Below are 27,371 nucleotides of genomic sequence, written 5' to 3'. Positions count from 1 at the left end.
TGATAGAAATTCTGAAAGTTTTAGAAAATTTTTTTATTAATTAAAAATATAAACTTTAAACCCTAACTTTTCCTTGTGAGATAATAACCCTCAAAAATTCTTTCATTTTCAAGAACACAAAAATTTGTTTAATCGCCAAATGAAATATTTTTTGGTGATCAGCATTATTGAAATCAATTTCTATATTAATTAACATTTGTGATAAAGTACATAGCATTTTAGAACAAAATAAGGATGTTTTACATACAATAAATTAAAATGCATGGCTGTTAGCATTACCCAAGAAATACCACGTGGAGGTCGCCATGCTGCATTTCTAATCGGGAAGTTTTGATTTTGGCAGTTCCCCTTGCCTACTGCCAATAGAAGTTTCAATTAAATTTTTTCCATAAAACATTTTTTTCTGCAAAGCTCTAAGAAATTAACACTAAGCATTTAGAATTTCTTTGAAAACACAATTATAAATTTGGCATCTTGGAGCAATTACTGAAAGGCTGTCAAATGACTTAACTCTTGACAGGCCAACATAAAGTTGTCCATGACTAAAAACTTGTTTAGTCAATACTAAACTGATTTTCTCAAAAGTCTGACATTGTGACTTATTTATAGTCATGGAGAAGGCCAGCCTAATTAATTCCTAATTAAGTTTAAATTAAATATTATCATGTTTTTAGGGCATGAATCTGAATTGAACAACCTAAAAATGCTCACTCTGGTTATTGTTTCCGTTTTTAAAAGCGCTATATGTTGAGCCACCTCATGTGACATTTGCCATGTGACATTTTTAGCAGCAATCATTGGTCGATTTTCTAACGTTGCCATTCGGGGAGTTGTAATGAGGCTTTTTTTTGGAGCCGTGTAAGAGAAATATATATATAGATTATCATGTTTTTAGGGCATGAAACTGAATTGAACAACCGGATAATGCTCACTCTGGTTATTGTTTCCGTTTTTAAAAGCGCTATATGTTGAGCTACCTCATGTGACATTTTTAGCAGCAATCATTGGTCGATTTTCTAACGTTGCCATTCGGGGAGTTGCAATGAGGCTTTTTTTGGTGCCGTGTAAGAGAAATATATATATAGATTGCGATGCATCGCATTATTTTTTTCAATTCCGAGTAATTTATCATTTTGCTAAGTGCAATGCTCTCATTAGCCTAAAGACTCAACCCTCATTATAAAATGTTCCATAATTATCGTCATCAATAATATTCTCAATATTATATTCGATATTCATCCTTGTCGATACTGATCGAGATATTATCAAATTCATAATAACCGGTTGTACTCTCGACATATAACGTTTTCGATATTCATGGTTGTTGATATATATTACGATATTATCGCTGTCGATAATTGTTTTAAATTCAATATTTTTAGTGAGTGAGAGAGTATTCACGATTTTTACCATTACATTCACTTTGTAAGGATGATTTTTTAAATTTTGTTACCCTAATATTTAAAATGTATCAATATCTCACGATACATCGTCCAACTATAATAGCTGTAAGACATCCCCATTTCAATTTAAATGTAATTAACGAATCGCGATTGTTTCATATTAATTATTTGGCGATATTCCGTTTATTGAAATAGTTTTAATAACAATGAATAAAAGAAACCTTGGAGGGAATATCGACTTTAAAGCGAATAATTTTGCAAATACTTACTTTTACATCAGTAATTCTAATTTGTTGTCTAAAACAGCCTAGCCAATAAGCCTAGTTTTTTTATATTACATGAAATTATTTTTAAGCTTTATAGGTTATTTAAAGAATGTTTTTAATTACCAGTCATTAATTTGGACAAAGTTGATTGACATTTCTCTTTTTTTTTTGTGTACCCATTGCATAACGTATGGAAAAGCCTGTTTGTTTTGTAGAATAGCACCCAGGAATAACTGTCAAAACACTAAGAAAAGCTGGTACAAACTTCAGGATGATTATCAAATTATTCATCATAAAAATATTCTTTAAAGATTAGCTAAGCATTTATTTGGAGATGTAACCAATTTTTTTGACATTATAAATAATTGCATTTCTTATTAAATTAAATATTGCTTTTTTTATACATACTTTCAGGTTGTGGTTTTATTGGAAGAAATTTAGTTGACTATGTAGTAACTAATAATTTAGCGTCAAAGGTAAGACAAATACTATTTTATATGGTATTAAATAATTTTTTTTTTAGTTTCTAAATTTTTATTAATGCATTTTAAAGTATGTATTCAACTTCTTAACTCCTGAAATTATAGTTATGTTATGCTTTCTATGTATAGTAAAGTGGCTATGCTCTTTAAGATCCATTTAGAGTGCCAGCTGGTGGGAAACTGTAGATTTAGCATTTTTATCCAAAAAAAAAGATTAGAAAAGATTGTAGATCAAAAAAAGATTGTAGAAAACATTCAATATAAAGAAAAAGAGTGAACAGCAAAGTTGTTGAGCTTCAGCATCATCAATTTAGAGTGAATAAAGATCGTTTAGGCAACAACGCTAAGAAATTAATCTTAGAATTTGAATTGCTTGTTACTGATTTCTTACACTTTAACTTAACCAAGATCTTAAAAAAGGGGGGGGGGAACTTGTCATTCGAAAATACTTTTAATTTTGATTTACTGAGCTTTATGAAAGTTCTAAATTTAACAGTGAAAAAAAGCATGTATTGTATTTTTAAATTTCTTTTTATATTAAAGGGTTTCATAATGTCACAGATATGCATTTCAAGCATTTTTGTCTAGAATGTGTCTATGTCTATACATTGATGATTCTCTACATCTAAGTTCACTTTTCTTTCTATCTTGCATCGTTTTTAAGATCGAAACGTTAACTACTCAATTTCCACCAGGTGATGCTGAAATTAGCCTGCTTTTGTTTATAGCCCTCTTACTATACCTAGATACCAATTTTATTTCCATAGCTGAAGCTTTTTGAAAGTTACGAATATAGATACAGGCTATAAGATACATTGCCTAATTGATACTCAATAAAGCAGTTATAGTTTTAAAATGTTATTTAAAGTATTGTAAGTTTTTTAATTCAATGAATAGACAACAACTGATGGGTAGAGCCTGTTGAATGTTTTTTTTCCTCTGTAAATATTTTCCTCAAGTTTTTGTTGATATTTGAAGAAAGGAGAGAGGTTCGACTGGTTCTGTTACTAAAGAGTTCTATAGTTTGTCTGCGGTAAGAACTCCCCCCGCCCCAAAGTATGAGGCCATCTGCTGCTATGGAAACAAGAATAGCTCATTTCAGGGAGGGTAGCTTCTCTTTACCTAGGCCAAGGCAGTAAATCCTACTTGAAATAGTTATACCTCGTCACCGCCCTGGGTTCAGATGAATGGTTAGGGGAGTTCTTACTTTAGACAAACTATACTTGATCCCTTGCATGAAAAGGACAAGACGCACACATCACTAGTGATGCTAGTTTTAATTTAGAATAAAGTCAGCAGCAAATATTTACATTTTTAACTCTAAGCTTGGTTAACAGTTAATGTGTCTGTGAAATCAAATGAAAAAATGAATAGTTGAAAATTCAAATAAATCGAAATAAAACATGAACTTGCTTTTTCAAGTGATGAATTTTGAGAAAAAATTTTGTATTTTCAAAGTTGTTGAAGTTAATTTTATTTTTAAGTACAGAAATACGTGTATTGTGTTTAAAATAAACAAGTGGAATTCTGAAGACGAAAATTTTTAACTATTTAAAACTGCAGTTTGGAACTCATGGACCGCGGAACACAAGAAAGCAGTGTGGTATCTGAACCATACACCAAGCAAAGAAAAATATTTTGTAATGCCTTGTACAGTATGTTTTACTGACATATGTGCACATTATATATAATATAGCAGGTAGTGGGCCTCAAAATTAATTTGGTGGTCCGTTCAACTAAAATGGTTTGAAACTACTGCTTTAAAATATACCTTTAAATTATTTTTTACATTGCTATTATAAAAAAAAGTAACATAAGTTTTAAAGCTTTTGAATTTCAATAATTTTAATTTTGTCAAACCATAACATCTGCTATTATAACAATTTTGTCTGAATATTAAACTATTATTCTGTACTGTAATTACTTCTCTAATTCATCACTCTTGTTAATGTGACGGGTATATATTTAAAGAATATCCAAATTGAAAGTTAAAGTTACATTTTATTTATTACTAATCATAATATATATCAATAAGGAGAAGGAGGACCACACTTACCCATAGCTGCTCATATTGAGAGGCAATCGGACTGAGGAGACTATTGAGAGGCAATTCTCTTTCTGACTAACTCCTCTTTTTTTGGAGTTTATTTATATATATTATTTTAAGGGGTTAAACGTGGTCTCGTGTTCTTATCATGCATCCGAAGGTCGACAAATCAATCATCTTGTGACAAATTTCTAGAAAGTTAAAAGTTCAACTGACCATTCGATTGCGAGATGAGAGCACGGGATCTTAATCAACTGTTTAATTAACAAGTTTGACCACAAGAATTGTCACGAGGCAACGTCGTGACATTATTCTCAATGAAAAGATTATAAGAACCTTTTTTTTTTCTTATTTAAAAGCATTTTGAAAAAGCTTTGTTTATTTTAGGTTAGAGTTGTTGATAAAGTGCCTCCACAGACAGCTTGGCTAAACAAGCACCATCAGGTGAGGATATTAGGTACTTAACATTTGACTTTAAATATTCTCATAAACATATTTTCTTTATTAGGCATTTTTTTTTTTATAAAGCCTGTGAACTATTATAAAATATTGACTGTTTAGGTTATTATGCTGTTGTATGGTTTACCTTCTCCATGTAAATATGGGTTCCACCATCCTCAGCCATTATTTTCTCTTTTTCTTTTGAGTCAGACTTAGTTTACAGCACTGTATGATTTCTTCAGCCACTGTATCTAGTTTTATCTCAGAATATCCAATACTAATTTTTGTACAAACTTTGCTTTAAATATCTTGCCAATTAAATTTTTTTTTGTTGTAACCCTAACTATTAGGAAACTTTTATGTTCTAATGAGAAATTTTCGTTTATTGTTTAGCATAATTGTGACTAGGTCTTACAGAAATGCAGTCAAGTATTCTGTTTTTAAGTTTCGTTCATAATAGGGCATTCGCCTTTATGTTTGATAATAGATTTTGTCTGTGTTAATAATTATTTAATTATTTTTTTATTTAAAAATAACTGGGATTAACAATTCGGTCATAATCCATTATTAATCATATAAATTTTTTTTTTATCGTTTTAATTGTTCACAGTTTAAATTTTTTGCTCTTGTTAGGGCATATTGGTATGAATTATACATAAATATCTATAAAAGCAACATTTCAACTGATACTGACAAGTACAGACTTTTAATGTATTCATTATAGCTGTGAAAGTATAATAAAGCTACTAACAGAGATGACCTTCAAATTGTCTTTTCATTAAAAGTTGTAATTAAATATCAAAATACTGATGATTAATAAAAATAACAAAACTGTTTAAATACTACCCTTATCAAAAAAGATATACATGAAAAAATGAGCATGTTAAATTATAAATATATAATTTTGAGAAATTTCTACCCTAATTTGTTGAAACTCCGAATCTATCATTTTCAAATTATTAATTATCTATCAAATTTGAATAACAGCCTATGGAATAATTTATTTCTCATATCTTAAGTTTAAGAATTCTCGTATGGAATGAATGCATCATTATAAATTTTTTTCATGCGATAATTCAATTTTATTGTCTTTTTCAGATGATTTTTGATAATCCTATTGTTGAATTCAAAAGTGCTAATTTAATTAATCCAGGTATTTCTTTTTTATTATCATTTCTGTATTTTTATTTTTGATCACTTTTGACATTGAAAAAGTTATGTTTTGGTATGTAATTTTCATTTTATTTATTTCTCTAGATATCATTTTTAATTCACAAAGATAAAATTAAAGAACATTAGTCCATGTCAGACCATTTACATGTTTCTTACTTTTTTTAGTATTCTTTATTTATAAAATTATAATAACATTGAATTATTCCTAATCTTTCTTTAACTAATTAAAACAGTTAATTTTATTTATCTTTATAAAGTGGAGATATAATTTTTTTTAAATTTATTTCTTTTCTCAATAAATGTAGCCTTTAATTTTATTCTATTTAATCATGTACTAAATTCAAAGTTATTCCGCTAAGTAACAAAATCTGTTTTTTTTTTAGTATCATTCAGACCTTTCTCTCTGTTTTTGCTTAACTTTATGGGTTTGTGTTGTGTGTGTTCATCACACTCTAGTTAGTAACTGATAAAAAAAAAAATAATAATCTATTTTTAATTTACTGTTCTTAAAGTTCCACTCATTGTAGCTTATAAATGTTTACATAGAAGTTTTTTTTTTAAATCATAAGGATCTTTTTGTTGTTTAAGTGTTATGCCATATAAATAAATTTAGAGAACACAGAATTTGCTTTCCTTTTGGTAGTGTTCTTTTTCGATAAATTGTCTCTCTATGATTCAAAGAAGTCAGCTTATATTGACTTCACAGTCCAATATACTGTGCATACATAGCCCATTTAATTTGCTGTGGAACCATGTGGATTTGCTGTGGTCTCACTATGATCCAAAGAAGTCAGCTTATATTGACTTCACAGTCCAATATACTGTGCATACATAGCCCATTTAATTTGCTGTGGAACCATGTGGATTTGCTGTGGTCTCACTATGATCCAAAGAAGTCAGCTTATATTGACTTCACAGTCCAATATACTGTGCATACATAGCCCATTTAATTTGCTGTGGAACCATGTGGATTTGCTGTGGTCTCACTATGATCCAAAGAAGTCAGCTTATATTGACTTCACAGTCCAATATACTGTGCATACATAGCCCATTTAATTTGCTGTGGAACCAAATTTTTTGTATTTGATCTGCTTATAAACTTGCCAGTGCCAAAGGTCCAATGAGATAAAACAATTTTTTATATTCAGTAAGCTAAAATATTTATGTTTCTAATTTAAGTGGTTCTAATTATAATTTTTTACTGAAAAAGGTACAGTAAACTCCTGATTATTCAAGGGCAAATCATCCCTGCTTCACTTTTTTTTTCTTCAGTGATAAAAATATTTTTAATAAAAGTAAAATTATTTATTTTATTACAGTTTTACTACTTATATATTTGATATTTTATTAAAACTTTATTTTCAAAAAATATACGTACACATGTTTTTTTTTATTATTTTTTTTATTTTATTTATTTTTTAAATTTAACTCTGTGGCACTTTTATACATGAACTATCTATACACTGTTTTCTGTATTTTGACATTAGAAAAACTTTTGCTCTGAGTGGAATATTGCAAATAAAAAAATTTTTTATAAGGAGTGAAATTGTTTTTTTTATTATAGTTTATAGTTTTACTTTTTCACTGCATACTTAAAACTTTTTTAAAGGAGATTTATTTATAATGCTTAATTTTTTTTTCTTCAGTATCTTGTCAAAACGCCTTTGCAGATGATGAAGGACCTTATGACTTTGTTGTGAATCTTGCAGCAGAAACTAAAATGGGGCAGACAGATGCTGTAATTAAATATTTTGTATTATTTTTATTTAGTTCATTATTAGATACTAATAACTTTTTGTTTTATCTCTTTTGCTTCTGTCTCTTTTTAATGTATTTTTTCTTGTTGGATTAAATTTTTTAAACCGTTATCAAAGCTTAAAATTAACAGTGGTCCATTTATCTGAGACCCCTAAAATTAGAATCAGACCACCATGAAATAATAATTGTGGTCCTCAGACCAGAGAAATCATTTGTAAATTGAGTGTAAAGGGATGGTACACCGATTTTAGTTTTCTGTATTTCGGTTTGTTGTTTTGGTCTGTTTTTCTATTACGATATCTTAAGTCTGTTTCTTCATAATTTTTAATTGTGTGCATAATCTGTAATTTTTCTTCTAATTTAATATTTAATGATCTTTTTTTTTACTTTTAATATTTAATTCAATATTTGGTACTTATAGTAAATATGTTATGTTAAACATCTTTATCGGAACAGAATGGTAAAAACTGAGTTTATATAAATGTTAGTTTTTATTTTATAATTACTTTAAAAAAATTTAAGTATTGAATTAGTTAAATTTATTATGATTTTTGCTTCAAAACTTTACATTTATTTAGAGCATCTAAATAAAACCAGTGAAATTGTTACTAGTGAAATTTTTTAGTTAAAAGTCTTTCAGACAATTGACTAATTTTTCTTAATTTCTGATTATTGTTACTTTACAAGATCATTATTGGTAAACTTTTTAATTTTCATATAGGTTTATAGAGAAGGGATTGTTAAGCTTAGTGTTAATTGTGCCAAAGAAGCTGTTAAACACAATGTAAAAAGGTTTATTGAAATCTCTTCAAGTCATGTTCACTCAAGTGAAAAGGTAAATATTTATATTTGTCTCTTAAAATTACTCAAGTATGAATCATCAGATTTATTTATTTGTAAATTAATAATTATTGATTTTTTGTATTGTTACCTTCCTGTATTGTAAGTCATTAAATACATAAATTGCATTGTTATAAATTTTCATTTAAATCTATAATATATTTCTTGGATATGTTATGTCTAAACTTTTATAAAACACAAAACACATTTTTAAAATCTAATTAAAAATCTGGACTAAGTATCTTTGAATCAGCTTGAAATTTTAATTAGTAACTGTATCTTGTCTGCTTGTTATGTATTTTTTATTTTATTTCCATTTTAAAATATGTAATAATGAGCTGCTATTTTATACTTAACTGTGTAATGTAGAATGGATTTTTTTAACTGGTTCCTTCTATAGAGAATTTTAGGAATGCTCACAAATGTTAAAAATATAACTAAAAAATTTTTCCAATTATTTTTATTATCAAAAAAAAAAGATTTTTTATAGTAATTGTTTATATATAAAAAAAATAATAAAACAAACCCTTCTCAAAATTGAGTTCTAAAATATGACCCATTACAAAATTGATATCTTCTGTAGGACTCTTTATAAAATGGATCTCTAAAATAAGGACCCTTTACAAAATTTATTGCTAAAATAGGATCCTTTTCAAAATTGTTTTCCAAGATAGGACACTTCATAAATTTCAGAACTACTTAAACTAACCTTTAACAAAGTTCTAAACTCCTTTCATTTATTTATTTGTATTTAAAAGTATCTATATTCTTTAAAGTATTTGTAGTTTTTCATTATATATTGTTTTTAATGTAAACAAGAATTTAACGCAAGCAAGAATTTAGTTTTTACAAAATAAGTATGTATAAGACTCTGCATTGTTTTTCACAAAATTGCAAACACAGGAAGGTAGGATAATGAATGATCCCCTGTTATAGAACTGAGAACTGTAGAAGTACAGATATAATACAAAAATTATGAAGTTTTTTTTAATTTCATAAACTTAATGCAATAATGATTGTACTTATTAAGGATACTAATTTTTAGGCTGGATCAGTTCTTCTTTTGGAGAGCAAGAATAGTTGGTTTTAGACACATATTAGTCATTTTTAAAGGTCTAAGCCTGAGGTCTAAGAATTTAAAAGTCTAAGAATTGAGTCTTGATTACAAGCATTACTTGCAATTAAAATTAATTATAAATAATTCTTACTTATTGTTATATAAAGTAACATTGTAATCCTGATCTAGGTATGATCAATATATTTTTCTACTATTGTAATTTATATTTTCAATTATAGTATTTATTAGTACTTATGATCATAATTACTTTCTATCATAGATTGCGACTTGCAACTCTTAGTTGTCCTGGTTACTGATGAACATAATTACTAGTAATTATTAAATTTTTAGAATCAAAAACACAGTAAAAAATGTTATGGAAATTCTGATTATTTGTAAATAATATTTTTCCTAATCTGAAATTGAGATCTGCATAATTTTTTTTAGATAAGGTTGCTAATTGACCTTTAGTGACTTAAATTTTTTTCTTTTTATTCTATAAATAGTTAGCTTTTTAAAAAAATTAGCAATTTTGCAACTTTCTTTCACTTTTTTTTCTTCTTCCTCAGCACTAGAGCCTGTTACTAGTCAAGGCTGTCACAAAATCTAGATGCAGTGATCTTTGAGCCTGTTACTATGATGATAATTAAAAAATTTTCAACTTATCTATGCATATGATACAAGATCTCTTCCTCTTTCATTCTATTATTTTTTATCATTATTTATCTAAATTAAAGGCTCTCTATCAGTAAAATATGTCGAAGACGTACATATTTGACGTCAGAAGTATAGGTCTCACTAGTTGATTTTAGATTTATAATTTTAATTATTTAAGTTTTTATATTTAAATATTTTGATTTAAAATTTTTTGTTAATAAATGACCAGGAAAAGTAACTATATTGAACAAAGGGAAAGCTTGAGACTAAAAACTACTTTAACTCCTTCAGCCCTTTCATCCTAGTATTGGAAAACATCTTTATGTTACTCTATAATCCTCATTTTTAAGACTTTTAACAGCAAAATCTAGTGTTTTACTAACAATACATCCAAAAATAGGCACACACTATAAAAAATTTTCAGTATATAGTAGCACATCCGTAGCAGAGAAAATGATGAAAGCTTCTAGACATTTGAAGGCAAAACTATATATTATTATTTTTCAAAATATTATTATGTGTAATTTCATTTCTTGTATCTTAAAAATAAACTCTACTACAAATTAGGACTTTATGCCTAATTCAGCACTTTTGTGTGCTAAAATAATTAGAAATTGAATTTCACATGGAAATTTAAGATATGTTTACTAATAGGACATACGGCTAAGAGCAAACAAGGTGTCTTCTTACTCTTGTTCTATTAGTAGAAAACTTATGTTTTGTTTTAGAGTAGATTAACAATGTTTCTAAAAATATTGTGTTGTGTTCATAATTTTGAAATTTTATGGCTCCCATTGAATAATTACCTGAATATTTTTTTCTGTGTATTCCAAGTTACAACATTAAAATTCATTTTTATTTCTTTATATGTGATATGCTAAATAAGAAAGTTGTAAGATATTGCAAAGTCATAAGATATGATTGGTTAATATGATTGAAAGAAGTCAAAAGTTACAGAGATGCAAATTGGAAGGTTGCACGTACAAAACAACTTCATTTTTTGAGATATGTGTAAAATTTTTATGCTTTCATGCATAAAGAAATTGTTTCAAAGTATTTTGTACAAAATATCCATAAACAGTGCTTAAAATAATTTTTCTCATTTTGCTTAATTATAGCCAAGTGTCCTACTATTAGAGTATTTTTAATTAGTCGGGTAATTAGCAGAATGTTATAATATTTCACATTTACAATATTTATATGCAGAGCAGTATATTGAACTAGTCATTGATATTTTATCTGCCCTATTCAAAACTCGACTGAAAAGATTAAACTGTTGAGTTCAGGTTTAAGCTGAGTCTCTTTTACGTGCATTACTTATCTTTAGTTACTTTACTAATATGCTGTTCTTATACATTATAATAAAGGCCTCTCTTTTTACCTCTTACATGATCTGTTCTAACTATTCATTACTAAGTTTGTAGTAATTTCAATCATCAGTCTTTCTGTCTTACTTACCTTTTTATTTCAGACCCCTATTAAAGAATCAGCAAAACCAGATCCATGGACTGTAATGACCAAGTTTAAACTTCAAGTAGAAGAGGAACTTTCTTCTATTCCAGATCTAGACTATGTAGTACTAAGGCCTGCTACTGTATATGGTATCGGAGACAAAACTGGACTAGGTGGGTATTATTTAAAGGCAATTCCTTTCATTATGAAATGCACATTTTGATTTTTTAATGAAATTATCAAACTTTGTGACACTATTTTTATGGAAAATAAATAAATCTCTTTTCATCATTCCACATTACTGTTATTGATGCAATGATATAAAATCAAAGGTGCTTATTATTAAAAATTTTAATTCTACTTTCTTAGTAGTTTTAACCCTAGCATTATTTTTATAATGTAACTCCCACAAATGTAGGTGGCCCAGTGATAATTCCTCTTTTACTTTATTTATTTTGCATCATTTTTAGCTTATAACACTATTTCATCTTGTTAATTTGATAACATAATGTTATTTTTTGTTGAAGTATAACCTTTATCAACTTTTGTTCCAGTATACTCTAAAAGTTGCTAGATTTTTTTTTAAAGTATCTTTTTCCATTAAGCTTTTATCTTTTCAGATTTTAACTTGAGGATATTGCACAATTTTTAAATTACTATTTTACAAAATTTTTAATTACTTTTTTATCACCCCCTTCCTCCTTTAAAAAAAAAATTCTAATTGTAAAAAAAAAAATTTGTTATAATATGCTGGCAATTTAAATATGTTTTTAAATAATACAGTAGAGAACCGATTATCCGGAACGATCGGTACCATCGCGATTCCGGATAACTGATTTTTCCAGTTTTCTGAATCTTTACAAAATGCCGTTTTTTAATGTTTATAAAACGAAACTGAAAAATAATTTTGAAATAGTTTGAGAAAAAATAAAAAATGATAAATAATAATACACTTGAGTTTAAATAAGGAAAGAAATTATGAAATAAAAATTATATGCAGGCTTATATATGTTATTACTCTTATTATTAACATTAATAACATATATAAGCTATTTGTGCTTTTGTGAGATTCGTCTACAAACAGCTTTTGATCCGTCCTCTAAATCAGTTCTTTCGTCAACTCGATACGCCGTATGCTCTATATAACAAAATGGGCTCAAAATCTTGCAAGAAAGGAAAAAAAAAATTTTAATGGAAGAAAATTAATTTCCAGTTCCGAATTTCATTCCGGTTATCTGGTTTTCCAGTTTTCTGATTTCCGGATAAGAGGTTCTGTACTGTATATCCAAAAAATGAAGTTTGTTAACTCAGTTAAAATAATCAGGTATTTTTAAAGCACTTTTACTGTTTCTTTGTTTTGCTGTTTAAGTTTTGAAATCGCTACCCTTTATATTCAAATTATTAAAATTGTAATTTTACTTTATTTAATGTATTTTATGTTTTAACTCTCTTTTCCCCCCTCTCTTATTTTCTTTTTAGTACCTAGATTAGTTGTTGGTGCTGTTTACAAACACATTGGAGAAATGATGAAGGTAATTGATCCAAACATCTAAACTTTATTATGTTATTTAATAAATTATTTTGTACCTTATTACTGTTTTTATGTCATGAGATAGGATCTAGCTTTAGAAATTTGTTATATAAAGAATTTAATATTATGTATGGAATTTATTCTTGCTCACATAATATAGTAATGGCTTAGAGTAATATATTATGTTAAGTCATTACTTGATTAAAAACTTCATTCACTCCAAAGCGAATGAAGTTGTTAATCTAGTAATGACTTACTGCTTCAATATTTAGTATGTAAGTCAGTTTTAGTCAATATGTAAGCTACCTCACAGTTAAAGAAGTATAAAATTTTAATAAATTATTTTCACCGATCTTATTACTGTTTTTATGCCACTGAGTGAGGATCTAACTTTAGAAATTTATTTTATTGAGAATTAAATAGTATACATGGAAGTTACTCTTGCTCACATAATATTATAATGGCTTAGTATAATGACTAGTCAATATAATCAAGTAATGACTTATATGTTATATAAGTCATTACTTGATCAAAAACTTCATTCAACTTCAATCTAGTAATGACTTTCTGCTTCAATATCTTGGGATTTTTTATTTAGTATGTAAGTCAGTTTCAGTCAATATGTAAGCTACCTCATAGTTAAAGAATTATACAATTTTCCTCTTAATTTACATTTTCATTAACATGTTATAAAAAAAGTTATACATACAAAATTAGCTGAAGCATGCTATTATTGTTTCTGTATTAAATCCCATACTGCATTAAGGTGATCTAAAAATAACAGTGAATTGTTTGGGACTTAATTGTTAAAAATTATTAAACATCTAACAATACATAAAAATATAAGTAAAAAACTACATTTATTTTACATTTAACTCCCCCACCAGAATTTTATCAGTGATATAATTCGATGAATGGATATCACTAGTTTATTCACTGCTGTTTGCGAGATGCCAGGAGAACTGTAATAAGATCACCGGGCTTTGAGTGCTGGTTGTAGGAGCTGTATTAAGTTCACGGTCGGTGGCTCTCTTGTGTTGCCATTAGCAATCGAGTGTATATTGTATGTAATCGAGATTGAGTAGCAACAGTGGTAAGAATGGGATAATGTTGCTGTCACAAGTAGCAAGTCAACTATTCAATGTGGACTATAGGAGTGTTCAAATCGAAGTGGGAGTTTCTGTCTAGGTAGACGTTTTCACATCACATCCGGGTCACCAATGTGGGGGAGGATTCTTGACAATGTCAACTGTCATATATGAAAAGGTACCTCAACATAGAATTAGGTTAACATGTCTTACGTACTAGTGAATTAGAATTGTATTTTTGTAGTGGTAAACATGCTACATGTTTGTCAAATGAAAAAATTATAACTGAATATTTATCTGTGAGTTGCTAATTTGGAAATTTTCAGCTTCTGTGGAATAAAGATGTAAAAATGCACACTGTTCATGTCTCAGATGTTTGTAGAGCTATTTGGCATGCATGTTTGCATGGAAAACCTGGAGAAATCTATCATTTAGTTGATAAAAGTGGTACAAGTGAGTAATGCTGATTACTCTATATCTTTTATGAAATGTTTTATGAAATGGTTTTCTTATAACTTATTACTAGATCTATGTACTTGATAATTAAAGTGTTTGTCCCCTACACTGACTAATATTATATTTAAGTTTTTTCCGCAACCTAAAAAATTCTTAATATTATTACAAAATCAGGGTTGGCAGGTTTTTGACATGTGACAGTTTTTGACAGTTTAAACCATGGTTTAAACCGTCACGTCAAAAACCTCACTGTCAAAAATGTCGAAAATGTCAAAAACCTATATTCATATGTGAAATTTAATTAATACATAAAATTTATATATTTTTTATAAAGGATAGTGTTTCTAAATATGTTCTAGAAAAAATAAATTTAAAATTTTGAAGAAACACTTATATTTTGAATAGTAACCAAAATCTTGTACTTTTGAAAGCTCACATCTTTTGTAATATTATGTATTCATTTTCATGTGTTATTGAAAATCTGCAGTGATATTTTTAAGAAATTTATTTATAACCAAATTTAGTGTATAGTATAGATTATACTAAAAATTAGACATTTTTAAAGATAAACATTAGCAGTTTTGCACATTAGACATCTTCTAAAGAAAAATCTTTTTAATATTCTTTTAAATCTTCTTGATAATCTTTTTAACATAAGACAATACAAATTTAAGTGCTCTCTGTTAAATACACAGAGTAGTTGTGTCGATTTACAGTATATTCAGCCTATTCATTTACTATGCTGAAAATTTAGTTTATCCAAATACTTGTGAATTTCATTTTGCTGAATACTATATACATAGTTTTGTTGAATATCTAAATATTCAGCTGTTGAATAATTACTTCTTGCTTTCAAGATATGCATTATTTGTATTCTTAATACAAGTGGGGGAAAAAATTAAGAGGTAAAAATTGTTTTAAAATGATAAGTGTAATAATTATAACTAAATATAATAAACAATATGAATTATATTTATCATTATTCACAAATATAACTACTTTTAAATTCAAATTAACAATCTGGATAATAAAGATATTCAGTATAACATTAAAAAAAATTTTCATACACTTGTATCAAGTTTGTATTTATACAACATAACTTGTAAGTTCCGTATAAATATTAGTTATATGTTCCTTATATGTCAAAAATGCATAGTAATAAACTTTTAATTTTCTTAAGTATCAAAAAAAAAAATTTTTTTTTCAAAATATAAATATTTAAAAAAATTTTGTGCAAAATTTTTCTGCACATGCATTTGAATATAAATTTCTGAGATTTTAAATCTGTTATTTTACCTTAATTTTAATTAAAAAATATTTTAAAACCTGCTGATTACCTATAATATAATTAAATTTCAATATAATGCATGGCAACTGTTGGTAGTTTTGAAGTTTATATATTTTTTTGGCAAACTTTAGTTTTGGACATTTTTGACAGGTTTTTGACGGTTTAAACCAGTATTATACCCTTGTCATGTCAAAAACCACTTTTTGACGTCAAAAACCCAACCCTGTACAAAATAAATGTTAATTCTGAACTACAGACACTGGAACACCGATTTAGACAGATTAGCGTTTAAAAAAACGCACGATGGAGGGAAACTTAAAATCGACATATTTTTCAAATATTATGACTTACAAGATGTCTATTAAAAAAATTTGTGTTCTTTACTTGTTTTTAGATTTAATTTCAACAATATCCCTCTTAATACTTATTCTTTGCAAATTTTCTTTTTGGTTGCATTTGCAAATATATATTGTTTCAGAGTTTTTATACTTTTGAACTCTTGATCAGTTGTGGATATATCCTCCAATATTATTTCCTCATTTTCATCTGTGTCATTGGAATTAAGCATTAAATCAGATATTGAAAAGTAAGGGGAATATGTGTTACAGTCGATATACTCGTCATCAAATTCAAAGGAACTTTAACCATGCAATTTTATTCTGAAGAGTCTATGTTTCCGTTGGATATCGAGAAGACAGCTTTATTAAAACCATTTGAAATGTATTTTAGTCTAATGCTGTAGAAGTCTAATTCGGAGCTTCCAGCACACTTATTTTTGCTTTTGAAGCATCTTGCCAGGCACTGGAATCAAGAAAAAGAAAAGATGACCTGACCAGTTATTTAGTGTAACATTCTTTCAAAGATTGGATTATTCTGAAATTCAAAGATTGAAGTTAGCTGGAAAAAAATTCTACTTGCAAATTTTGCAATTTAAGCTCCCATATTTCTTTTAACTACCCTTCCTGCTCTTTTGCTCATCCCAACCACCTTTCTAATTTTGACTCAAGGGGGGTAATCCTGTAATAAAAACGTAAAAAGGGAAGAACTTGGAAAAAGTTTGTACAAGCATTGTAGGGAAAGAAAGATTTTGAAAAACTTTTAAAAAGATTCAGAAAAACGTATAAAGAGAAAATTTTTTAATAATGAGCAATTAAAAATCTGGAATAATTTTAAATTCTCAGTAAAGGAAATTTTCGTGGAACATCAGAAAATGAAGTGGATAACGGGATAACGTACAAAATCGACAATTTAAAACCGGTGTTCCACTGTATTTCTACTTTAAAGTTTGATTAGATTTTGAACTATTTTAATTGATATTTCATTTTATATTGGAACATAATAGTTGAATAAATGAAATAAGAATGTTGTACAAAATTTTGAAATTGTGCAAAACTGTTCTTGGAAAATATTTAGATATCAATGCAGATATCTTGCACAAATGTTTAGATATTATGCACACATTTGCATTGTACTATAAAAGAGTCTTTAGCAAATATTCATGAACTAGGATGATGCATTATGTTTTTAATGAATTTTGCAACTTAGCTATGTGAATTTTGTTTTTTAATTTATGTATCAAAAGATAATTTTGCCATATTGATTTATCAATTGTTATATTTATTGCTTCCTTTTTATGTAGTTTGATCAATATAGGCTGAAAAACATTCTAATAAAACAAATTTATATTTTTGCTCATTCATAATTTAATAAAAAAAGCCTAGTAAATAAGTTTCTTAAGTAATTTTAATTTGATCAAAGAATTATTATCTTTTTACCTGTTGGATCTAATTTTTAACTATCTTGTGTTAATCAAATTTTTCCAGCTCGAACTTCTGCCAAATTTGTGTCCCCATCAATTGACTCCACTGTTATGTTACTTACTATTAGTTATTATTATTAGTAATTATTATTATAATTAATTGTTATAACTAATTCTTAGTTGAGTTGAAATTAGAGAAAAGAATGCAAAAATATATGTTTCGCTTTATAGATTTAAAAAAAAGCAGTGAGAATTCCTGTAATAAATTTGTATTTGCTTTCCTGTAATAAAAATAAATAAATTTTTTAAATCTTTTGTTGCAGAAGAAATCTATTGTTCTTAACTTTAATACAAAATATTTTTAAAAACCTTGTTCCCTTGCAAAAAAGTTGTCCTTAATTTAACCAGATATTATATTATCTTACCAGTGAGTGAAATAAGCGAAAAACAGTTGATTTATAATAAATAGCAAAATTTTGTTGTTTTCAAACTGTTTCATTTCGAATCATTTCATTTGTTAAATTTCGAGAGAAAATTTATGCTAAATATGCAGGTTTCTTCACAAAACAATTTTTGATAGCTATTTATTAATTTTATGATTCATGACTTTTATTTAAATAGTAAAGCCAACTGCATGAAAAATGTGATCTATATAAAATATCTTTCTTAGTTTGTTTCTAGTGTTTTATAAAGGTTTTTCCATGTAGATTACATTCCAACTTTTTCAAAACATGTTGGTATTAATTAAGTATCTAGTAAAATGAAATTAGAATGATTTATTTATTTTTTTCTTCATTTTAAAATTTTATAATTGGTATTTTCCTTCATCAGATTATTATGCTTTGTTCGTATTTATTGGGATTCTTGTAAAAAGTGTGATTTAATCAGGGACGCAAATCGTTACAGATTTAAGTAAAGTTGGACTAATTTAACACCTTTTGTTAATGGACCCTACTGCTACGCATTTTATTAATTAATGAACAACTCTTTTTTCTTTGGTACACTTAATTAATTCCTATTTAAAAATTGAACTTATTTTGTTTTTTCAACATAATGGGAAACACATATGATCGAAAACGTTCAGTTCTATTAAATTCTTCCTGTATATGTAAAATATTATAAATATTTGACAAACTCAAAAGATTTTTTATTTTAAAAGATTTTGTTTTTATTTTTGTTTCAATTTTACAGCTCAGGGGAGAATAACTGATATAGTTTCAGATATTTTCAACATCAATCATGATTATTTTGGAACCACTCAGTCTACTTTAGCAAAGGTATGGAGGATTTTTTCATTTTAAAGCATGACTTCATATTATCAATAGCCATTTTTAAATTGTAATAAAAAAATCATTTATTCTTACTGCTTTTTGTTATTATTTTTATAATGTCCTTCAACCCTTTAATTTTCATATTGGTTTGTCAAATTTTCCCTAAAATCTCTTTGTCTTTGCATAATTTTTCTGTTGCAGTAAACTGAAAAAAAAATGTTTATCAAGGGGTTGCTCCAAACTTAGAAAATTACAAAATAATTATAAATTACAAAAAATGCATAATTTTCTCTGCAATATTTATCAGAAACTAGTTATTTTATCATGATTATGTAAAGTTTTTTTTAAATGTTTTTGAATTTTATTGATTTTAAGTTTATAAATTAAGAACTTTAAACAATAGAAGAAAAAAAATTTTATTACTGCTCTGATCCTAACTATGATTTTGAAATATTTTTGAGTGCTTGAAAAATAATTAAAAGTTGCTTATTTTTTTTGTTGAAAAGTCTGGCTATGCACACTGTTTTTCTGTTTATCAACTTATCAATAAGCATACCAATAATCTAATCAATTAAACATGTTATTCAACTAATCAACATTTAATTATATTTTTGTCAACTAGCATTGAAATGACTACTGACTTAAAAATAATATACGATTCTAATATCCTCTGTTTTTCATGCAATACATGTTTCTAATAACCTATGTTCAGTTTGAAAAACTAAGCAATTTAGGACATTTCAGTACGATAAACTTTTACAAAAGCAAAATATTTCTTTTAAACATTATTTATCTAAATTTTTTTTTTTAGAATAAGAAGAACCTTTTACACAACAATTTAATGACTTATGTATGAATTAAAAGCTACATTATTAATAAAGCAGGAAAATTAGTTGAAAAATATATAGCTTAACCAAAGCTGTGCTATAGATCATAACACATAGCGGGAGCAACCACTCTCGGTAACACAATAAAATGGTTGTTAATAGAGGTTGGTTGTTCTTACCTCCATTGACTTCAAAATTTTATCAAAGGCACATGATTTTTCACATGTGACTTTAATTTTAATCAATATCATTTTGTTGGTGCAGAAATGCCACTTGTGACTTCTTCACGAAAATCTGAGCGATATATAAAATTTTGTGTCAATAAAAATTGCCCCTACTGATGTTTGTAACGACAAATTTACCAATTATGAATGATAGATCTATTTTAAATTAATAAACAATGTTTTTTTTGTTTAAGTTTGCATTTAATTTTATAACATAAAAATTTATTACTTAAAAAAAATTAAAGGTTTGTTTGTTTGTGATGCTTAGTTTTTTTCTAAAATAATTTTTTTTTTCTAATTTAACCTTTAACTCTAAGACTAAGTCTTTTTAGCATTGAGTTTAGTGCACTTTGATTGAAACACGAGGTTGTCAATCTCTTTCAGAGAAAAAAAGCTTTCTAAATAAGAGTCACTCACGAATATTTTCCTTACATTTGAATCTACTTACTTGCTTAGTTTTATTTATTTTTTGATATTTTTCCCTGTTTCCTTATTTGACCTTTTTTCCGATTGGTTTGGAGGTTTACCCGATCGCTTTGAGAGGTTCTGATGGTTTCTCCTAAATGTTTTCTTCACAAAATCTATGGAAAAAATTAAGTGAGTTAAAATGTCGCAAATAGAGGAGGTGGTCTTTCCTGGAGGTATCACTGTATAATTATTTGAATATGTGCGTAAATTTAAAAATCAACTTCTTAATATTTTTAATTTTCAAGCTTCTAACTTGTTCCTTTTGTTTTAATTTATTTTTTCTAATTTAAATAGTTTTTTATTAATTGAAAAAATTGATTTTAAAAATTAAATAATTTTTTTGAAGAAAGATTATTAATAATTGTGTCTCCAATAACAGTTTTGAATATATGGATTTCACAGCAGTAAAAAAATAAATGTTAAAAAAAATTGGCAAATATATAAACTGCAGTATTAATGCACTAAATAAAACTATAATTTAAAGTGATATTATTTCTTCATTAGTTAGATATGTCAACTCTTGTTGAAGATATTAATGACAAGCATTTAGGACCATGGGCTGAAGCTTGCTCAAGAGATGGCATTGAAAATACTCCACTTAATCCATATTTACACCAGGTAATAAAAAAGAAATTAAGAATTTCAAAACATAAAATAAAAAAAAATTTATGTAAAAATATAAATATTATATTTAAGTATTTGAAGAATATATTGTTAATTTTTCCCCCTATTTTTATTTTAATAATGAAATAAAAATATCTAACTTAAGAAACTAAAACCTGTCAAATAAATTAGTAACAAGTAAGCATTTAATAATTGCAATTTGAGAATAATCAAATTATTAAATTTTGTTATACTAGTTTTTATTTATTGATTTTTTTATTATTGTTATTTTAAGAAATAATAATATTTTTATTTTCTTGGTAATATCAAAAAATATTTTAGAAATTGTTTTAAAAAATGTATTTATTTGTTTTTGAGATTAACATGGAAAGTAGTTTCATATGGAAACCTTGTTTTCCCATAGGTTAATTATATTTACTTACTTAAAAAGTTAAAGTAAGAAAATGTAAAAAGTAATTGTGTCATTACTAACAAACTATTTTTTTTCTTTACATTTATTTTATAAATAAATATTAAAACAATAGTAATTGAAAGTTGTTCAAACAGTAGGCCTACTTTTTTTTTATTTTTATTTATTTTAAATGTTATATATAATGTAAGGGTATAAATATCAAATTCTTTATTATTAGATGACATATTTTATGAACATGTTATGGATGTTTTTGGTTTCAAGTGATGATTGTTTTGATGTTGTTTGAGTTTTATTTTGTAGAAAATTTTTTGAATTATTCTGAAAGAATGAAAAATTTGCAAAATGCGTTAAAAAAAATTAGGACTAGTGGTTTAATTAACTAATAAATGCCTTAATAAATAACTTAACGTGGATAACTTAATAAATGCCCATTTACCTATAGCCAAGTATGTAATGTATTTACAACTTTTTCAATATTTATATACACAGTTGGCCCATTAGTGTTTTGAGAATTCTCATTGATAGTAAATTAACTCATAGACTCATAAACTCATAGTAAAATTATATAATAAGATCATCAATAACCACAAAGATGCAGATGTGTGTGGTGACATTTGCTTAAAATTCATAAAAATTATATTAGTATTAAATTAAGTTTTTTATTTCTTAAATTATTTGCTTGTTCCTTGCTTAATTACATTTACTAGTAGTATTTATCCATCATCGTTTCTATTATTATTACATTTTTTATTTTAATTGTAATTTAAAATTAAAAGTCTTTAAAATAAAAGTGTTGCTCCTTTATTATATTGTGAAATAATTGCGTGATATCACTTTATCATGCAACATTTTATGACAATGATAAATGAATTTTATGACAATGATAAATGGTAAATAATTTACATATAGATTTATAATATATATTTAATTGTATTTTATATTAAAATAAAAGTATTGCTCCGTTATTATACTATGAAATAATTGTGTGATATCACTTTATTATGCAACATTTTATGACAATGATAAATGGTAAATAAGTTTCATATGGAGATTTATAATATATATTTAATTGTATTTTATATTTGTACAACTCAGTACATTCCACATATACAATTAAAATAATGAAGGAATTGACTTTTTGCTCTATTTCTAAGTTTTCTCTTTGGAGTAGAGTATTGAAATTTTTTTACAATAATCTGAAATAAAATAAAAATTTAAAAAACCAATTTTTCGGATGAATTTGCAATTGTGACTAAATAATTGTAACTTAAAATTTATCTAAATGGAATGGAAAACCAAGTCTAGTGAGCCAAATATCTGTGTTGATGCATTATAGGGCTATTTTATGTGAACAATTTTTAATTTTGATGTAACAATCTGTTCAATATCTAGAGATTAAAATAATTAAATTATATGAAGCAGTCATGGGTGAACAAGCATTGAATTATGCTATCATCTGATATAAAGAATAAATTGGCAATTAATTTTCCACAACTTAATGAGAATACTTTTGTTGTACATAATTATTACACAAAAATTTATTTTAGTACATTGTTTGAGGAAGTGTATCTTTACCTGCATTACATTAAAAAAAAAGTTGCATATATATATATATATACAGTACAGAACCCGTTATCCAGAAATATTCTGTACTGTATATATATATATATACAGTACAGAACCCGTTATCCAGAAATCGGAAAACCAAATAACCGGAACGAAATTCAATAAATTTTCCCTCCATTTTTTTAAAAAAAATTTTTTGCCTTATAAGATTTTAGGATTTTTCTTTCTTTTTTGAAAGATATTTACCTTACCATCATTTTGGAAATAATCTTTAGTGTATTACTTAATCGTTTCTTCTTCTTTTTAAGATTATTTCCAAAAAAATTTTTTTAGTTGGGTTTAACATGAAAAAAGAACGGCTTTTTGTAGCGATTCAGAAAACCGGAAAAATCAGTTATCCGGAATAGCGATGGTCCCGATTGTTCCGTATAATTGGTTCCCTACTGTATATATATATATATATATATATCATTTTCTTTTGTTCTCTAATCATGTAATTAAGAAGTTATAACCTTTATTACTTATACTATTTTGATGATTAATTAAAATTAATATATTTATTTTTATAAATTAACTAATATAAAGCTGCCTTAATTGTAAAATAAGTTGTAAAATAAAAATCTAAAGTGATCAATTGTAAAAAAATATATAATTTTTTTTTTGTCATAAAATTAAATGAAATAGTAGTTACTAATAAACAGTTATTGATATTGAAGATAATGTTAAAATATTAATTAATCTTTGCAGGAGCTGTTATACCATAAGCATTTAAATCTTGATGGAAGCAAGTTTGAATCAACTGAATTTACCTATATAATACCAAATTTAACTAAAGAAAAAGTTCAAGAGGTTTGATTTTATTTATTTATTTATTTTTTTTTTTTGTATTTGTTCAGTTTCTAATTTAAATTTCATGCTTTGTTAAGCCTTGTGTATATAATTAACAAATTTTGTTCTAATTAGTTGATTACATGCACAAACTTTGTAACAGTTATGTTCTCAATATCAAAACTTTTTTTTACTATATAGTAATAGTAGTAATTGAATATTGTCTGCCTGTCAAAGATTACTTGAAATGAAGTACAATGTTGATATAAAAACAAAATAAAATTTGCCTTATATCAATTTACCTAATATTTTAAAAGCAACCAAGCAAATATTTTAAGTTTAATAATATTAAACTTTCGATACTTTTAAAAGCTTGAAAGTAAAAAAAAAAAATGAGGACTTATAAATTGAGTTTTATTGTTGTCACAAGCAATATGAAGGCATGCCAAAATTCAAGCTGCGGAGTGGATGATGGTTTGGACTGATATTTTAGTAAATTTGAGTAAACCAGCTTTTTAAAATTTATTGTTTCCACTGAGAATAGTTTATGATTTTCCTTTAATTTCAATTGATGAAATCTAAAAATCCCTAATACTTACTTAGACTATTTGCATCAAAGAATTCGCCCTCTTACTGTTTTAATTTTATTAAGCTACTCATCAACTATTTGTTGCCAAATGTATTTGAAACCCTCATCCATTTCAAAAACACATAAAGATTGGTGCTTAGTTCCTTCATTAACTGAAATGTGATAATTTGGTGAAATAAATCAATGTTATTCACTTAAGTAAGATTTTTAGTCAAGAAAAAATGTCTTTCAAGACTTTCTTCCAGAAATCTCTAAAATGGGTAATATATTATAGCTTTTTCAATTATCATTGGTCTGGGCCGTAAAATATATCAAAAATGAAATTAACTAAGAAGTTATATCAAATTATTTCAATGCTTCTTAGATGTGGAATTTGATTTTTGTCTGTTATTGCCCTTTAAGTTCATTTTTATGAATTTCACTGTCATAGGCCATTTTTTGTGTAAGAGGAACAATCTTTAAGTATGGCAAACCTATATTATAACATTTATTTTAAAAAAAATTAAGATATAGATTTAACATATGATAGGTATCTATAAATTAAAATGTTAAGGAAAATTAAATCATTCATCTAAAGAGTTTTTTTTAAAAAAAAAAAATATATTATTTTTCAGTAACATGCCACTGATGTTCAAAACTCTTTGGCAGTAGCAAAAATAAAGAACAAAAAATACTAATAGAAAAAAACTGCAGACTTTTTTCTTTACTATTGATATTTTTTGACTACTTTTATTTTACCTTGGAAAAAAATTGGAATTGGTCTGTTATTAGCCTTTTAAAATATATATAACTAAATTAAAAAAATGTTAGTAAAATTTTTGATTAAGTTATTTTTTATTTGTTCCTTTTATTCCAGCTAAAATCACAGAGTAAAAACGTTTCATAATGAAGTTGCCATTATTAAATATTATTCAATTCAATGCTTAATTAGATGTATCTGTAGATACAATTCAAACTTTGAGAATATATAGTCCAACGTTACGTTTCAGACATTGTTGAATACTTTAGTCATTTCTTATGTTACATTCATTCATTATGGTCCTTTGATAGTTACTTTTTTTAGTGAATTTTGCAAGGCAGAAAATTTTTGAATTGAAATTGCCATTATTAAACTCAGCTCTTATATCAAATGCTGAATTATTCAATTCAGTAACAGATATATCTGTTTCTAAACAAATCAGATTATACATTTTTTAAATTCAAAGTTTGAGAATTAGTCCAATATTATGTTAAAAGCTATTGAATATTTAAATATTTTCTTGATTGTTTTTTAGACAGAATTTAAACCAATTTCTAAACCAAAGTTCTTCTTTGTCAGTGCAACAGCCCCTTGCAGGCATTGACTGCCTCAACAGCTGACAAACGCCAGCGCCTCCTATCCACGACAACTCCCTTCCAATTTCTAATCTTTAGGGTTTTCAAACCAAAGTAGCAACTATTAAATATTCTGATATCCCGCATCTTAAATCAGCTAGTTATACCAATCTTAAATAAAAATAAAAAGATTTTTTACCTTCAATAAATTCTGGGATTCTGGGTTCCGAATTCTGGGATGGGTGAGGAAAAGTCAGATCAATGCCATTACAAGCATTTTTAGCACTGAATAATAGGAAAGGAAATAGTTCATTTTAAAATAAAAGTTTTTGCTTTTAAGTGTAGTATACCCATACAGTTCTATAGATAGTTTAAATCATTCTAATATACATATTTATATTACTTGCTATAGACATTTAAATATTATTTTTCAGGTTTTAGATGACTACGTAAAAATGGGAATTTTTCCATGTTCATTGGTTTTATAATGCACAGACAATGAGTGTAGCCTTGTAGCATCAGCCTCCAGTATTAAAAAGTATTGACACTACTCATCAAAATAGTATAACTCTAGTTTCTAGTCTACATATAAAGAAAATAGTTGCTTACTCTTTCGCTTTATCATCCCATATCAATATTTTGAATGAAAAATAAATCTGAGGTACATGCCTATTTACTCTCTCAAAGTAATTTATTAATATCTATATATATTTGAAATGGATTAGTTAAATATATGGCACCTGCCAAGATTAAGACTTACGCTCAAAATGTTTCATTGATTGAAATAATATGTTTATTATTTTATGACATCTTGTTAATAATTTACTACGCACATAACTAATTTCATATTAAGATGATTTATTAACTATATATACACATCATTTAGTTTGTTATATTGAATATTGTTATCCATTCCAAAATCATTTTTTATCAGTTTTAATATTTTTTATTAGTGTTTTAATGGTTTACATATTGTTATTTACAATCAATCGGTGATAAAATAAATTTTGAAATTCCAATGATCTTTTTGAGCTATTGGTATCCCATTTATCATTAAAAATAATTTTTTCAATATGTATATATATAATTCTTGACAATCAATCGGTGCAAAGAAATATTTTTAAATCCCAATGATCTTTTCAAACTATTGTTATCCAATTTATTTTGTTTGACTCATGAGCTATATATTATTTTACTCATTATATAAATCTTGATATTCATTAGTTTTATTTATATATGTTCCATTGTCTTTTCATTTTTTATTTGTTAATAGATTCAAAAGTTTTACAAATATCTTGTTATTGCTACCACAATTCATTTTGAACATTTTTTTAATTTTAAAGTATTCAATAACTTTTTTTAATTTGTTATTTAAGCATTCGTAGATCTTTAGTGTGTAATTTACTTCATTTTATGGCATTACTTGTCTGACAAAAATCGGTGATGTTAACTATATATTTTAAGATCTTGTTATAAATTGTTCCTTTCTTTTTTCCATTTTATTTGTGATAGCATTTTAAACTTGTTATTTGTAATATTTTCACTTTCAT

General features: G+C 26.2%; 1 protein-coding gene across 2 annotated transcripts in view; it reads left to right on the top strand.

The window, feature by feature from the left end:
- LOC107455246 (uncharacterized) overlaps positions 1–26,419 on the top strand; it is a 32,940-nt gene extending 6,521 nt beyond the window's left edge. The window contains exons 2-13 of one of the 2 annotated variants that reach the window (XM_043049297.3): positions 2,084–2,145; positions 4,586–4,642; positions 5,738–5,792; positions 7,459–7,550; positions 8,292–8,405; positions 11,596–11,749; positions 13,056–13,108; positions 14,522–14,648; positions 18,890–18,975; positions 20,993–21,106; positions 23,838–23,939; positions 26,256–26,419. In XM_043049297.3, the coding sequence (XP_042905231.2) occupies positions 2,084–2,145; positions 4,586–4,642; positions 5,738–5,792; positions 7,459–7,550; positions 8,292–8,405; positions 11,596–11,749; positions 13,056–13,108; positions 14,522–14,648; positions 18,890–18,975; positions 20,993–21,106; positions 23,838–23,939; positions 26,256–26,309 (1,070 nt within the window). In that variant the 3' untranslated portion in view covers positions 26,310–26,419. Of the gene's footprint in view, positions 1–2,083; positions 2,146–4,585; positions 4,656–5,737; positions 5,793–7,458; positions 7,551–8,291; positions 8,406–11,595; positions 11,750–13,055; positions 13,109–14,521; positions 14,649–18,889; positions 18,976–20,992; positions 21,107–23,837; positions 23,940–26,255 lie in introns of both variants that reach the window. The other variant, XM_043049298.3, reaches the window with a different exon arrangement.
- The last annotated feature ends 952 nt before the right edge of the window (positions 26,420–27,371 follow it).

Source organism: Parasteatoda tepidariorum, chromosome 6 (genome assembly GCF_982258835.1).
Source record: "Parasteatoda tepidariorum strain Cologne lab strain chromosome 6, Ptep-v5.0, whole genome shotgun sequence".
In the NCBI taxonomy this organism is placed as follows: Eukaryota; Metazoa; Arthropoda; class Arachnida; order Araneae; family Theridiidae; genus Parasteatoda; species Parasteatoda tepidariorum.
The sequence above is the reverse complement of the archived record's forward strand: the minus strand, read 5'-3'. Positions and strand labels throughout refer to the sequence as shown.